This window comes from Mchenga conophoros, linkage group LG16 (genome assembly GCF_057382185.1).
Source record: "Mchenga conophoros isolate Kocher_MC1m ecotype Shallow Benthic linkage group LG16, M_conophoros_male_GT1.1, whole genome shotgun sequence".
In the NCBI taxonomy this organism is placed as follows: domain Eukaryota; kingdom Metazoa; phylum Chordata; class Actinopteri; order Cichliformes; family Cichlidae; genus Mchenga; species Mchenga conophoros.
The window spans coordinates 188,046-205,161 of record NC_140541.1 but is presented as its reverse complement, the minus strand read 5'-3'; the positions used below and the strand labels follow the sequence as shown (position 1 = coordinate 205,161).

Sequence of the window (17,116 nt, the reverse complement as noted above, 5' to 3'; positions counted from 1 at the left end):
ATTCATTTAAACTAACATAATCATCCTGCTGCAACCAGGTTTCTGTAAGGCAGAGTAAATCGATTTGTTGATCAATTATTAAGTCATGTACTAACAGAGACTTGGAGGAGAGAGACCTAATATTTAATAATCCACATTTCATTGTTTTACTCTTTGGTTCAGATGTGGATACTGTATTGTTCTTTCTTTGTGATTGTTTATGTTTAAGTTGTTTGTTGCTGGTTTTTAGTTTGTTTTTTGTCTTTTTGGAAGCTGACACAGTCTCTATGGAGATGAGTATTTGGGGGGGTAGCAGGAGGAGAGAAGCTGCAGAGAGGCGTGTAAGACTGCAACTCTGCTTCCTGGTCCCAACTCTGGATAGTAATATTTTGGGGGGTTTAATAAATTTGTCCATATTTCTAGAAATGAGAGCTGCTCCATCCAAAGTGGGATGGATGCCGTGTCTCCTAACAAGACCAGGTTTCCTCCAGAAGGTTTGCCAATTATCTATGAAGCCCACATCGTTTCTGGGACACCACTCAGACAGCCAGCAATTTAAGGAGAACATGCGGCTAAACATGTCACTCCTGGTCTGATTGGGGAGGGGACCAGAGAAAACTACAGAGTCCCACATTGTTTTGGCAAAGTTGCACACCGATTCAATACTGACTTTAGTGACCTCCGATTGGCGTAACCGGGTGTCATTACTGCCGACGTGAATTATGATTTTACTGTATTTACGTTTACCCTTAGCCAGCAGTTTTAAATTTCCCTCAATGTCGCCTGCTCTGGCCTGGAAAACAATTGTTGCCGGTGTCTCTAACTTCACATGTCTGAGAACAGAATCACCATTTACCAGATTTTGACCCCCGGCGGGTGTGTCGCCGAGTGGGGAAAAACGGTTAGACACATGAACACATGGTGTACATGGTGCTTCTGTTTAGGACTATGCTTCCTCCTCACCGTCACCCAGCCGCCCTCTTTCCCCAGCTGCTTGGGGTCTGCCGGGGAACAGCTAACGGCGCCTACGCTATATTCGGCTGCACCAGCTACAGGGGCCTGGCTAGCTACGGGTGAATTAAGGGTGCGAATCCCAGTCTCCCATTCAGTAATCCTGGCCTCCAGAGCTGCAAATATGCTACATTTGTTACAGATATCATTACTGCTAAAGGAGGCCGAGGAGTAACTAAACATCTGACACAATGAGCAAGAAAGTGCAGGAAGGACAGGTGAAGTAGCCATGGTGCTAATGAGTCGGCTACAAGCTAAGCTAAGCTAGCGAAACAGTACAGAGACAGTGAGTGAATACTTTGGCTATAAATTAGGTAGTGATTACACAGAAAGTGTGCCTCGGATGAAGCATGTGAAGATTATACTATGAAAAAAGAATGTATTTAACGTTTTTAATTAAATTGCTAAGCAGATAAGCTACTCATAAACACCACTGTGTTTGAGTAGGAACAGGAAGTGATACTCTACCACAGAGCGAGCGAACACCAAGTGACAGCGCCACCAAGAGTCAGAGTCAAGAGTGAATATAATATGCAATAAAATATGCAATATGAAATCCATTCTATTCCTCATATATCAGAGATCAGAGGTTGGATATGTTTATGCTACAGGATGTGGTATTTTTTTTAAAATTTGCAAATAAAAACCCTGTGAGTCGTGACGTGGGTTTATTGTTTTATTTTTACCATTCGTGCCCCTACTAATTTTTTTTCTTTCTATTTACCAATGACAAAGCCATGAACGTAAAACAATGTTTTGTAAAATTATGGACTCTTTTCCTTCACTATGACATAGAAACATACTGACAGGCAAGTTGCACTTAAAAGTTGCACTTACAACTTTTAAGTCAATTTCAGGTTGGGAAGTTGTGGACCTTTTATCAGTGTGGGAATTATATCATTTTTATATCATGTTTATTCTTCTATATCCTTTTTATTAAGCTTTGAGTAGTGGCATTTGATTAAATCATTTATTAAATTTATTAAACAAACAGTTTAATAAATACTCATAAAAGAGTTGGCATTCTGTCCTTTAAGGGGTTACAAGCTTCATCTGGTGAGGTGAAAGGTAATATAGATGCCAAGGCATGCACGCTTGCAGACACAGACATCATATAGACTAATTTCTAGGTTAGAGTTAAGACATATTTTGCTCGTAACTGCATTTTGTACCTGCATAAGCAACAGTTTTGCAGAATGTGCTCCTGATGTTCCAGAGATAAGCGAGAAGAAGAAGATGAACAGGAAGCACCTGGCGGGGAGACGGTGAAAATGTCTCTTTGAGTGTGTTAAAGGTTGTCAACAAAGGACTGTGGTGACTGTAATTTATGCATGTTATGTATCTGACATAAAAAAAAAAAAACATTTGAAGTGTGCTTTCTAGTGGAGATTTATGCTGAGGATTGTGATGGTGTATTTCTTCCCACACGTGTTTAATAAAATCATTGTTTTGATGCACTTGGACCAGTGGTCGTTTGTCTCACACCTCAATCACCTATCGGGACATCAGTAACACAAAACCAGAAATGATTCAAAACAGCTACATTTCGTGTCCGATTCACACTCACCATCAGTTCACTGGGCTTAGCAGTTTATCAGTAGAGTCTTCCCCCTGGTGATGTTTTCATATAGCATGCAAGAACACATCAACAGATTTGTAAATGAACCATTAAAACTTGTAAAATATCTAGTATACTGTGGCGATGCTATTCAAACTATGCGAAAGTTGTTAACTATCATGTATAACAGGTTAAGTGCTGGACCAGAATGACACCTGTATGTCAGGTGTAGGAGTCATCCAGTGCAGTAACAGGTCAGTCAAGTTAAGGTTATGTAAAAAGTCAAACAGGAAATGAACAGCACTGACAGTGTGTTTCTGTTGATTAGTTGCTAAGCATAACAGCAGTCTCGATGTCAGACAGAGATATACAACCAACAAGACAAGACAGCAGAGGAACTACAAAGTTGTTAGTTTTCTTCAATCTAATATTTTGAGGTAAGAAATCTCTGTAAAACCTGAGTAATTTCCACCAAGTTTTACACTAAATTGTTTATACCAAAAGAGAGAAGAAGGCTGAATATAGAACACACAACAGTTAAAATATGTTTTTTAATTTTCACTACCTGTAAAGATGGGAAAAGGGATGATAAAAAAAATGCCTATTTCCTTGTTCGTTGCTGCTCTCTTTCATGAGATACATCAGAATTTAGATAAGAATTTGTTGGTTCATTGCACATCCACATTTTCCTGTGTGAATTGAAATGACAGATGTCTTCACATAGCCATTTCTTCTCACTCAAAATCATTAAGTAAAATGTAAATATTTTTGGTTTTAATTTTGTTTTTATGTTTGAGTTCAAGAACTCATTCATGAATAATGAAAGATTATGGTTTTTAATCTAAATTCACAGAAACATTTTCTTGGTGAATTTTTTTTGAAAAAGAAAAATAAATAAATAAAAAATAAATTCACAGAAACATACATGCTCCCTCATGATTTTATGTTATTCTTAACTGTGAATCTGTAGTAATCCAGCTTTAGGGAGTCAGCCATTTTCCTTGTCCTTGATAAATTTTCTGCACATAGTGTAACTTTAGACATATAACACATTAATTAGTGACCAATTGTGTTGTATTGCAATCAGTCACACTGATGAAAAATGTCATTGTCACAAGATTATGTTAACATTGAGCTGATGCTGAAATTATTTTTAAAATATATTTAATGGAATTTTAAAATCTTAAAGTAACTTGCTGTAACTAGCTGTCAACAGTCTATGTTCTGAACATTTTTTTTTTAAAATTTATTAACTGATGCCAAATAATTTTTAAAAGACACTATTTGAAATTCTGAACCTTGACATTTTTTCCACTAGAAGTTGCCTAATCAGTCTCTTTGGCTCTATGCAGGTAGCAGTCACTCAAATCGGTTTGAAGGTATAAAAGGCTCCGTAATGGATCAGCCAAAATGTTGTGTTGTTTTGTTTTGTTTTTTTCATTTTATATCAAACGTTTACAATGTCTATGATGATGACAAGCTGATTAAAACGATTAACATCCTGGCCCACAGCAACACATACCCATGCTCCCCACTGGAGTAAAATGGATAAAATTCTAGACTTTGGCAATCACACAACACTACAATCCATGCAGCTACCAAACTCTGACAATAAAGTAGTGCAGGTGTTTGAACACCTTTGTATTGTATAACATGAGTTACATATTTTTTGTTACATTGTTTTGGGCTACAAACCAGGTTCAACTGAAAATGAAATACAGATTAGAGATACATATACAGTGGATACATATACAGTAAACAGTGTTTATAAAAGATATTATTCAAAATAACTAAATTATAGAATAAACATAGTATGAATATAGTACGCAGTCTGTCACATTGCATATTATTTTGAAATTTCATTCTGCATTGTGTCTTTGAGATAGTGATAATGGCAATAAAGTAAATTGTCACAAACTGGTTGTGTGCAGGCAGAAATAGGATGCAAATAAAAACTCATAGAAATGAAAACATGAACTCAAAATACACTGCTTTATTGCAGGCGTGGAGGTGATACAAATACACACTAAATTAAAAAGTTAAAAATAATTCAATTCGTAACCCAGTGCTTGGTTAAATATGAACCGAACCAACCCTGGTTTGTATATTATATCCACTACTTCAAATCAGCTTTTGGTTATAGCACATGTACATGTTAATACACATGAAGACATGCTATGTAAAGCTGGTTCTGCTTTAGAACAAATTGCATGTAAAAACTCTAAAAAACAGATAAATTGATGATTTTTTCAGTACTTAACATATATCCATCCATCCATCCATTCATCTTCATCCGCTTTATCCGGGGCTGGGTCGCGGGGGCAGCAGCCTAAGCAGAGAAACCCAGACCTCCCTCTCCCCAGCCACAACATATATCAACATTGGAAAAGTGGCAAGAGGGAATCCCACTCTAAGATCATTTCATACATCTTTATGAGCAAGATTTTTCGCTTGCATTATAGCTAAATGAGCCCTCATTAATTTGATCAGATTTGATTCATGTCCTGGGATTCAGCTATTCCTGGGAAAGATGACGGTGTGAAGGTATTCCCAAAACTGGGCGCATGACTTTGCGTAACTTGCATCAAAAACAAAAGATGCTTTGAAGCAGCCATCAACAGACCTTAGATTGCTTCAAAAAGCAGAAAGAAATCTATTCTAGTACCAGGCAAAGTGAACATTTTCTTGGGATTTCTTTGGTGCCGAATTCTTCTTCCTGATATAAGAAAGCCTTTTCCTGACATTGCTTAGACACTCCTCCAGAAATCCAGTTGCTGGCCTATGGGTTCAGCCAGGGCTGAACCAACCATCCTGAAATTTTTAAACAGAAGAAAAGAAAAGGGTCAATAAAGTAAGATTTAACAAATATTTTTTTTGCAGTTGTTTGATTAATGTCAAGTTGTCTGTAATCCTTGAGCAGTGAGCTGCTCAGATAGGACAAAAGAACAATGAAGCAGACCAGTCTTCGGTTGTGGAACAATATGGCAAAGCCATAATGATAAATAAATAAATAAATAAATAAATAAATAAACAAATAAATAAATAAATAAATAAATCCATTTGGCATCTTACCAATTTGTTCGTGTAAATGGAGAGTCCTCTTCACACACTAAGGTTTAATATGGATTTCCACAGGGTTCAGTGCTAGGACTAATTCTGCTCAAATTATACATGCTTCCCTTAGGCTGTATCATCAGAAGGCAGAAGGTATGCAGATGACACCCAACTCTATCTATCCATGAAGCCAGATAACGCACACCAATTAGTTAAACTGCAGGAATGTCTTAGAGACATAAAGACCTGAAGACCATAAAGATGGCCTCTAATTTTCTGATTCTGAATTCAGATAAAACTGAGGTTATTGTACTTGGCCCTGAAAATCTTAGAAATATGGTATCTTACTTATTCTTACTCTGGATGGCATTACCTTGGCCTCCAGTAACACTGTGAGGAACCTTGTAGTCATTTTTGACCAAGACATGTCCTTGAATGCACATATTAAACAAATATGTAGGACTGCTTTCTTCCATTTGCACAACATCTCTAAAATTAGAAATATCCTGTCTCAGAGGATTGGGACACAAACAGAGTAACATAGTTGCCAGGAGGATTGCCAGGATTTATACATCGGGGAAACCAAACAACCTCTGGCGAAGTGGATGGCACAACACAGAAGATCTACCTCGTCAGGCCAGGACTCTGCAGTCTGTTTACACCTACAGGCCAGTGGAAACTCTTTCAATGATGAGGATGTACACATCCTGGATAGGGAAGATCCAGGCTGGTTTGAGCGCGGAGTCAAGGAGGCCATTTACGAGAAAAGGGAGAGACCATCTCTGAATTGAGGAGGGAGCCTAAGGGTACATCTTTTGTCATCTTACAGTGCTGTGATTGCAGCCATTCCCCAACTCTCTGTGAATGGTACTCATTGCAATTGAACAGTGGTCTTTGATCAGTGGGTTCTGGTCAGTGGTTGTTGATCAATGGTCATGAGAATTTGCATAATTATGATTAAGGAACTGACCTCCCAGCTAATTGTTCCTTCAGTGGGCTGGTTTCAGTCATTATGCAAATGTACTGTTTATAAGATTGGGGAAACCTGCAGTCAGCTGAGACTGAAGAAGTCCCTTGGATGAGTGACGAAACGTTTCTCCCACAAAACACTACGTCCAGATGAACAGATTCAACTTTTGGAGATTTACTTTCCTGGATGATTGAGAATGCATCAAGAGAACCTGTCTCAGAGTGATGTTGAAAAACTAGTTCATGCATTTATTACTTCCAGGCTGGACGACTGTAATTCATTATTATCAGGAAGTCCTAAAAACTCCCTGAAAACGCTTCAGTCAATCCAAAATGGTGCAGAAGGAGTACTGACAGGGACTAGAAAGAGAGAGCAGATTTCTTCTATATTGGCTTCTCTTCACTGGCTCCCTGTTAAATCCAGAATTGAATTCAAAATCCTGCTCCTCACATACAAGGCCTTAAATAATCAGGCCTCACGCTATCTGAATGACCTTGTAGTACCATATCACCCTATTAGAGCACTTTGCTCTCACACTGCTGGCTTACTTGTTGTTCCTAGAGTATTTAAAAGTAGAATGGGAGGCAGAGCCTTCAGTTTTCAGGCCCCTCTTCTGTGGAACCAGCTTCCAGTTTGGATTCAGGAGACAGACACTATCTCTATGTCTGTGAAGGTTCTCAGTCATCCAGGTCATCGTAGTCAAAGGAGCTTGCAAAGAAAAGCGTCTGGACTTCTTTAAGTTACTTGAAGACGTTTCACCTCTCATCCGAGAAGCTTCTTCAGTTCTAAGGTCAAATGGTGGAGAGTCCCAGATATAAACCTAGTGGGAGTGACCCCCCACAGAGGGACAAAAGGACCCCCTGATGATCCTCTAATCGCCTGCGCCAAGGTGTGAAATTGGGTGTGGGCCCCAATCAGCCAGAGTTTCGGGTAGGTTCATTGTGAAACCTGGCCCCACCTTATCATGCGAATTCCTGAGATCAGATGGCCCAGGATGTGAGTGTGCGTTAAGGCGTCTGGGAAAGGATCTCAAAACTGGATTATAGATGGCAGAGAGTTGGTGTCGTAAACCCCCGCCTCTGTTCAAAGATGGTCGCTCACAGTGGACATAGATGGCTTCTTTCACTCCTCTTTCAAACCATCTGTCCTCTCTGTCCAAAATGTGAACATTGGCATCCTCGAAAGAGTGTCCTTTATCCTTAAGATGCAGATGGACTGCTGAGTCTTGTCCTGTGGAGGTGGCTCTTCTGTGTTGTACCATGCGCTTGTGAAGTGGCTGTTTGGTCTCTCCAATGTAGAGGTCTGGGCATTCCTCGCTGCACTGTACAGCATACACCACATTGACTTAACAATGTCAATAACATCTGATCTCAGGAATTCGCATGATAAGGTGGGGCCAGGTTTCACAATGAACCCACCCGAAACTCTGGCTGATTGGGGCCCATACCCAATTTCACACCTTGGCGCAGGCGATTAGAGGATCATCAGGGGGTCCTTTTGTCCCTCTGTGGGGGGTCACTCCCACTAGGTTTATATCTGGGACTCTCCACCATTTGACCTTAGAACTGAAGAAGCTTCTCGGATGAGAGGTGAAACGTCTTCAAGTAACTTAAAGTCCAGACGCTTTTCTTTGCAAGTTCCTTTGACGACACTATCTCTACTTTTAAGATTAGGCTTCAAACTTTCCTTTTTGCTAAAGCATATAGTTAAGGCTGGACCAGGTGACCCTGAATCCTCCCTTAGTTATTCTGCAATAGTTGAAGACTGACTCTCATGCACCATCAAGTATCCTTGAGAGGATAAAGAGCTGGTCCAGTGTTCCACAACCAGGACAAAAACCACATTGTTCCTTCTGTATCCGAGGTTGAACTAATGGATGGACTCTCCTTTCCAGCACCCTGGCCTAGACTTTCCCAGGGAGGCTGAGGAGTATGATTCCCCTGTAGGTGGAACACATCCTCCGGTCCCCTTTCTTAAAGATGGGAATCATGACCCTGGTCTGCCAATCCAGGGTTACTGTCCCTTATCTCCATGCAACATTGTAAAGGTATGTCAACCAAGACAGCCCTACAACATCCAGAGCCTTCAGGAACTTGGGGCAGACCTCATCCACCCCAGGGGCTCTGCCATCAAGGCATTGTTTAAATGCCTCAGTGACCTCAACCCCGGAGATTGGCGGGTCATCCCCTTCGTCCCTAGGCTTTCTCCACGGAAAATGTGCCAGTGAGATTAAGGAGGTCCTCTATGTGTTCCCTCCACTGCCCGACAACTTTCTCTGTCGAAGTCAGCAGCGCTCCACCCGCACTATACACAGTGCAGGTAGAACACCTCTTTTCCCTCCTTAGTTGTCTGACGGTTGTCTTCGAAACAGTTCAAAAGTTTTTTCCATGGCCTTTTGGAACTCCTCCCACACCCGAGTTTTTCCTTCAGCCACTGCCCATGCTGTGTTCCGCTTGGTCTGTCCCACAGGCTAACCAAACTCTATTCAATTCAATTCAATTCAATTTTATTTATATAGCGCCAAATCACAACAAAAGTTGCCTCAAGGCGCTTCATAGATACAGAGAAAAACCCAACAATCATATGACCCCCTATGAGCAGCACTTTGGCAACAGTGGGAAGGACAAACTCCCTTTTAACAGGAAGAAACTTCCAGCAGAACCAGGCTCAGGGAGGGGCGGGGCCATCTGCTGTGATTGGTTGGGGTGAGAGAAGGAAGACAGGATAAAGACATGCTGTGGAAGAGAGACAGAGGTTAATAACAGATATGATTCAATGCAGAGAGGTCTATTAATACATAGTGAGGGAGAAAGGTGACTGGAAAGGAAAAACTCAATGCATCATGGGAATCCCCCGGCAGCCTACATCTATTGCAGCATAACTAAGGGAGGATTCAGGGTCACCTGGTCCAGCCCTAACTATATGCTTTAGCAAAAAGGAAAGTTTGAAGCCTAATCTTAAAAGTAGAGATAGTGTCTGTCTCCCGAATCCAAACTGGAAGCTGGTTCCACAGAAGAGGGGCCTGAAAACTGAAGGCTCTGCCTCCCATTCTACTTTTAAATACTCTAGGAACAACAAGTAGGCCTGCTCTAATAGGGTGATATGGTACTACAAGGTCATTAACTCAATAGGATTCCTTCAGTTTGGTGGCTCCTCTCACCTTTGGTGTTTACCATTTGGTTCAGGGGTTGCCAACACGACAGGCACCAACCACCTTCTGGCCGCAGCTCAGTGCAGCTGCTTTGGCAGTGGTCCTCTCGTACTCAATGTCCCCAGTCTCCCTCAGAATACTGTTAAAGCTCTGGCAGAGGTTTGTGTTGAAGATCTCACAGACCAGGGCTTCTACTAGGCATTCCCAGCACACCCCCATTATACGTTTGGGTGTGCCAGGTCTTTCCAGCATCCTCCCCTGCCACCTGATCCAACTCACAACCAGGGGGTCATCAACTTGCGGCCTAGAGCTTCCTGATGCCATATGCACTTATGGACACTCTTATGATTGAACATGGTGTTCATTATGGCCAAACTGTGGTTTGCACAGAAGTCCAACAACAAAACACCACTCAGGTTCAGAGGCCATTCCTCCCAGTCATGCCCCTCCAAGTCATTGCCCACGTGAGCATTGAAGTCTCCGAGTAGGACAACAGAGTCCCCAGGCGGAGCACCCTTCAGTACCAGTACCCCACACAGGGACTTTAACTAGGCTGAGTACTCTAGACTGCCACTTGGCGCATAAGTGCACACGACGGTCAGGACCCAGTTCCCGACCGAGAGGCGCAGGGAACAAACCCTCTTGTCCTCTTGTAGAAACCCCAACATACAGGAAGCAAGCCGAGAGGATATTAAAATACCCAGCACGCCGCCTCTCACCAGGGGCAACTCCAGACTGAGACAGAGTTCAGCCCCTCTCCAGGAGACTCGTTCCAGAGCCCAAGCCATGAGTTGAGGTTAGCCCGACTATATCTAGCTGGTACCTCTCAACCTCACGCACTAACTCAAGCTCCTTCGCCATTAGAGAGCTGACATTCCATGTCCTAATTGCAAGTCTTGGAAGCTGGGGATTGGTCCACCAGGACCTCTGCTCCTTGACGCAGCCTTGCTCACAATGCAACTTACCACTACAGTGCCTCCTGCAGGTGGTGGGCCTGCAGGAAGATCGGCTGGACTAAGGCCTGGCCAACAAATGCTCAGGTACTCTCCCCGGCACTGGCTCCAGGGTGGGGAACACCAAGGGTAAAGTGGACTTTTCCCTTGGTGTTCTCTTCATAGGGGTTTTCTGATTCGCTCTTTGTCTGGACAAAGTCACCCACTTCTAAAGTTACAGTAACCAGCTTACAAGATGAGGGTTAAAAGGGTGCCCCTGCTCCAGTTGCCAAAAACCAGAAGTTTATCCACATTTCCCAAGTAAAGGTGAGGTTTATTACTGCTCTTGGTCAAGGGTTTAGCACCAAAACCCAAAAGAATAAACTCCAGGATGAACTAAGGCCAATATAACAAACAAAAAAACTGTATTTCAAAAGAAGTGCCACCAAGACCTTGTGTGAAAGAAAAGAAAGAGAAGAAAAATGCTATTCTTAACTTGTTAGCTCAGAAAAAGAAAGATAAAACTGTAGAAATGAAAAGGCTCCTTTGTTGTGGAAATATTGTGTAAGTGGAAGATGTTAAATCCATTTTGAAGCACTTGTTGCCAGGGCAGCACCAACACCTGTATTCACAACTCCTAAAGAGAGGGTTGTTCAAACGGTCAGAAGACAATGATCACCAATCAGCGTCTGACACATCAGAGACGCACCAAAGTGGCCCAAGTAGTAAGGGGAGAGATGTGCAGAAATTTTGCATTTCGTTTACGTGCATCTCTTCTATGTTGGAGTTTCTACATTCAAAGATAAGACCAAATAGGAAAGACTTCTTTTTTCTCTTTCCACTAACTGCTAATGGTTACATAAGATGGCTATCCAAGAAAGACTAAGTTAGAGTCACATTGTTGGACTTCCTTTGATCTAATATTTTATGAAATTGATATACTGGGCTAATATATGACTAATGCAAGATGGATATTGAGGGATTTTTCTTCATTCTTGTTGTTGAATAACATTATGAAAATTCTGTTTTGTTTCCACAGAGATCTCTCAAAGGCAAGCAATGGAAAGGTATGTTACATGTGAAGAACAGGAAGAATGATTATTATTATGTATGTATTAATGAACAGACTGCGTTGCAATAGAAAGTGCCTTGAAACGACGGTTGTTGTGATTAGGCAGTGTATAAATAAAGAAGAAATATATTCAATTGAATGTCTAAAATAAACACCTCGCGTGACATTTTCCAGTGACAAGACGGGATAACTCAAAAGATGAAATTAATTGCTGTTCAGGGCAAACATTACCTCTGCTGATGCTTCAGTAGTTGTTCCCCAACAGAATGAATCCCTTTGACACTCTTTGTCTTTCTACCACAGCTCTGATACATCCCAAACAAAGGAAAATGAGGCAGCAGAAACGAGCAGGTATTGTACATGCAAAAAGCTACAAGGCGTGATTTCATGTAAATGTTTACCCGGAATGATCAGACCAAATTAGACGGCAGTGGCCTTAAGAAAGTACCTGTGTGCTGAGATAATTCATGATGTTGTTAACAGAGTGAAAGTGAAACAGACTCACCTGCCACATTGGCATCTGATCAGAGAAGACGATTTTCATGGGGGTTATCTTCGAAAGTACATAAAAACAGACTGTAGATGAAGTAAAACTTGAAGAGAAAGTAGATACGATAGCAGCTCGCTAATAGGAAAGCCAGCCAACACAGTGTCCCTACAGTGACTTGTGTTTGTGTGAAGCTTGACACAGTCACACTTTTAAAAAAGTGCCAGTCAGCTCTGTTTGAAGATCAACCTTTGCAAATGTTTGATTGATTCCATTCCAGATCAGATCAATCTCTACGACTTTGTTGTTCTGTCCACCAAACACAAGTATCAAGTTCTTTGGGATGACTTTATGTAAACCGTGCTGTATCTCACTCGTACAGTCCGCTCCAAAGGGTTTTCAACACCGACATACTTTGGGGGGTATTTTTGCAATATTGCCTCTGTACACCAGCACAGTGGATTTTAAAGCAACTAATGAAGATGTGCCTGACTTGAGGATATTCGGCTGTAATTCATGGGGTTCCACAAAAGTATTTGGAATTGCAGACATTTGAATTCATAGCGGCACATTTTCTGAGCCTCCACAGTCATTGGACAAACTAACGTAATTTTACGATCATCTTTACTACTTTTTGGCCATTTGGCTGAATCTCAACAGGGAGCACAGTCCTGTATTAGAGAGAGGTTGGTCTGCTTTCACATGATCACTGGTGAAACACTTCCACTGGCACATGCCCATGGCATAACCTTGGGACCTTATATTGAGAGTTTCAGTGAACAGCAACTGAGATGAACACTTGGAATGGATCCTGTTGTTTTATCCGCTGAATTTGTCATGAAACAATAAGGGAGCAGCCTTCACATGGCCGGGAAACTGCTTTTTCATCAGTTGCCCGATGACTTACGAGTCTCTTAAAATGCTGTACTGTATCCGAAAGCATTTCTCATTTCTGAACACATACTGTGACATTTCTGTTCAACGCCGTGAAATTAGGCTGGAACGCTGCATTTCAGTCACATTGTGACTGCTTGTTGTAATATCCACTGTGATGATGGGCAGAGGTACAATAACAATAAATGTGTTGTTGTCCAACCATGAATGGACCTACCCGTATTAAAGTGGGATGTATGTGGTAGCTAATGTGAGATAATGCCTAGTGAGTTTATTGTTAGCAGCTCGGCAAGGACTTATTTTATTTGTGTAAGTGAAACCACTGACTGAGTCTACTAAAATGAACTGACCTTGGTACGAAATGACACAATACCCAGTAGAGCACAGTGACCAATGCCTGTCAATCAGTGTACACAGTATTTCAGTTGGTGCTTTATGATGTGTTCAACAGTAGAATTAATCATTTTCACACTTTTTGTTTGCCGACCACAGCCCTGATGAGCCCGAAGAAAATGCAGACGAGTCCGAAGGAAAAAACAGGTATTGAGCATGTAAAGAGCAAGAAGGACTGATTAATTGTAAATGTTGACTCACAATGCTCGAAACTCAATTGGAGATCAGTGGACTTAAGAGTGCATCTGCCGAATCTTCTTTCAGATCCGTTCTTAAAAGGACTTGTGAATACCTAATCAAACACAGCATTAGGAAAACTATTTTCATCAAGTGTCATCTGGTCTGGTGAGGGTGCTACAATCAAAATGGCACAAGACACAATACATAGTTCAAATATTTGGACAAACAGGACTATCAAGTTCTGCGGGGAGACTTTTTCACACCATGCTGTGTCTAATTTTGGAGGAGTTAACCCTCCAACAGAGCAGAGCTTACGTAAATCGCATTACACGTCTCAGCTCAAATCAGCAAATGTCTAGTGAGCACAAACGTGAAATTAACAACCAGTTTAGCATGGTTTGATTTCAGTTCCACAAGTGAAACCACAGACTGATTCTAATGAAATGACCACGACCAGGCATGATTCAGTGAAGAAACAGTACAGCAAGAACAACTAATAATTGCTGTTCAGGGTGAACATTACCTCTGCTGATGCTTCAGTAGTTGTTCCCCAACAGAATTAATCCCTTTGACACTCTTTGTCTTTCTACCACAGCTCTGATACATCCCAAACAAAGGAAAATGAGGCAGCAGAAACGAGCAGGTATTGTACATGCAAAAAGCTACAAGGCGTAATTTCATGTAAATGTTTACCCGGAATGATCAGACCAAATTAGACGGCAGTGGCCTTAAGAAAGTACCTGGGTGCTGAGATAATTCATGATGTTGTTAACAGAGTGAAAGTGACACAGACTCACCTGCCACATTGGCATCTGATCAGAGAAGGCGATTTTCATGGGGGTTATCTTCGAAAGTACATAAAAACAGACTGTAGATGAAGTAAAACTTGAAGAGAAAGTAGATACGATAGCAGCTCACTAATAGGAAAGCCAGCCAACACAGTGTCCCTACAGTGACTTGTGTTTGTGTGAAGCTTGACACAGTCACACTTTTAAAAAAGTGCCAGTCAGCTCTGTTTGAAGATCAACCTTTGCAAATGTTTGATTGATTCCATTCCAGATCAGATCAATCTCTACGACTTTGTTGTTCTGTCCACCAAACACAAGTATCAAGTTCTTTGGGATGACTTTATGTAAACCGTGCTGTATCTCACTCGTACAGTCCGCTCCAAAGGGTTTTCAACACCGACATACTTTGGGGGGTATTTTTGCAATATTGCCTCTGTACACCAGCACAGTGGATTTTAAAGCAACTAATGAAGATGTGCCTGACTTGAGGATATTCGGCTGTAATTCATGGGGTTCCACAAAAGTATTTGGAATTGCAGACATTTGAATTCATAGCGGCACATTTTCTGAGCCTCCACAGTCATTGGACAAACTAACGTAATTTTACGATCATCTTTACTACTTTTTGGCCATTTGGCTGAATCTCAACAGGGAGCACAGTCCTGTATTAGAGAGAGGTTGGTCTGCTTTCACATGATCACTAGTGAAACACTTCCACTGGCACATGCCCATGGCATAACCTTGGGACCTTATATTGAGAGTTTCAGTGAACAGCAACTGAGATGAACACTTGGAATGGATCCTGTTGTTTTATCCGCTGAATTTGTCATGAAACAATAAGGGAGCAGCCTTCACATGGCCGGGAAACTGCTTTTTCATCAGTTGCCCGATGACTTACGAGTCTCTTAAAATGCTGTACTGTATCCGAAAGCATTTCTCATTTCTGAACACATACTGCGACATTTCTGTTCAACGCCGTGAAATTAGGCTGGAACGCTGCATTTCAGTCACATTGTGACTGCTTGTTGTAATATCCACTGTGATGATGGGCAGAGGTACAATAACAATAAATGTGTTGTTGTCCAACCATGAATGGACCTACCCGTATTAAAGTGGGATGTATGTGGTAGCTAATGTGAGATAATGCCTAGTGAGTTTATTGTTAGCAGCTCGGCAAGGACTTATTTTATTTGTGTAAGTGAAACCACTGACTGAGTCTACTAAAATGAACTGACCTTGGTACGAAATGACACAATACCCAGTAGAGCACAGTGACCAATGCCTGTCAATCAGTGTACACAGTATTTCAGTTGGTGCTTTATGATGTGTTCAACAGTAGAATTAATCATTTTCACACTTTTTGTTTGCCGACCACAGCCCTGATGAGCCCGAAGAAAATGCAGACGAGTCCGAAGGAAAAAACAGGTATTGAGCATGTAAAGAGCAAGAAGGACTGATTAATTGTAAATGTTGACTCACAATGCTCGAAACTCAATTGGAGATCAGTGGACTTAAGAGTGCATCTGCCGAATCTTCTTTCAGATCCGTTCTTAAAAGGACTTGTGAATACCTAATCAAACACAGCATTAGGAAAACTATTTTCATCAAGTGTCATCTGGTCTGGTGAGGGTGCTACAATCAAAATGGCACAAGACACAATACATAGTTCAAATATTTGGACAAACAGGACTATCAAGTTCTGCGGGGAGACTTTTTCACACCATGCTGTGTCTAATTTTGGAGGAGTTAACCCTCCAACAGAGCAGAGCTTACGTAAATCGCATTACACGTCTCAGCTCAAATCAGCAAATGTCTAGTGAGCACAAACGTGAAATTAACAACCAGTTTAGCATGGTTTGATTTCAGTTCCACAAGTGAAACCACAGACTGATTCTAATGAAATGACCACGACCAGGCATGATTCAGTGAAGAAACAGTACAGCAAGAACAACTAATAATTGCTGTTCAGGGTGAACATTACCTCTGCTGATGCTTCAGTAGTTGTTCCCCAACAGAATTAATCCCTTTGACACTCTTTGTCTTTCTACCACAGCTCTGATACATCCCAAACAAAGGAAAATGAGGCAGCAGAAACGAGCAGGTATTGTACATGCAAAAAGCTACAAGGCGTAATTTCATGTAAATGTTTACCCGGAATGATCAGACCAAATTAGACGGCAGTGGCCTTAAGAAAGTACCTGGGTGCTGAGATAATTCATGATGTTGTTAACAGAGTGAAAGTGACACAGACTCACCTGCCACATTGGCATCTGATCAGAGAAGACGATTTTCATGGGGGTTATCTTCGAAAGTACATAAAAACAGACTGTAGATGAAGTAAAACTTGAAGAGAAAGTAGATACGATAGCAGCTCACTAATAGGAAAGCCAGCCAACACAGTGTCCCTACAGTGACTTGTGTTTGTGTGAAGCTTGACACAGTCACACTTTTAAAAAAGTGCCAGTCAGCTCTGTTTGAAGATCAACCTTTGCAAATGTTTGATTGATTCCATTCCAGATCAGATCAATCTCTACGACTTTGTTGTTCTGTCCACCAAACACAAGTATCAAGTTCTTTGGGATGACTTTATGTAAACCGTGCTGTATCTCACTCGTACAGTCCGCTCCAAAGGGTTTTCAACACCGAC

The 17,116-nt window shown here is 41.4% G+C and overlaps 1 protein-coding gene across 2 annotated transcripts in view; it reads left to right on the top strand.

Moving 5' to 3' along the window:
* Positions 1 to 2,866: 2,866 nt before the first annotated feature.
* LOC146556027 (uncharacterized) overlaps positions 2,867 to 17,116 on the top strand; it is a 48,190-nt gene continuing 33,940 nt past the window's right edge. For both annotated transcript variants that reach the window (XM_085249970.1, XM_085249968.1), the window contains exons 1-7: positions 2,867 to 2,985; positions 11,695 to 11,722; positions 12,031 to 12,078; positions 13,601 to 13,648; positions 14,277 to 14,324; positions 15,847 to 15,894; positions 16,523 to 16,570. In XM_085249970.1, the coding sequence (XP_085106096.1) occupies positions 11,715 to 11,722; positions 12,031 to 12,078; positions 13,601 to 13,648; positions 14,277 to 14,324; positions 15,847 to 15,894; positions 16,523 to 16,570 (248 nt within the window). In that variant the 5' untranslated portion in view covers positions 2,867 to 2,985; positions 11,695 to 11,714. The remainder of the gene's footprint in view (positions 2,986 to 11,694; positions 11,723 to 12,030; positions 12,079 to 13,600; positions 13,649 to 14,276; positions 14,325 to 15,846; positions 15,895 to 16,522; positions 16,571 to 17,116) is intronic.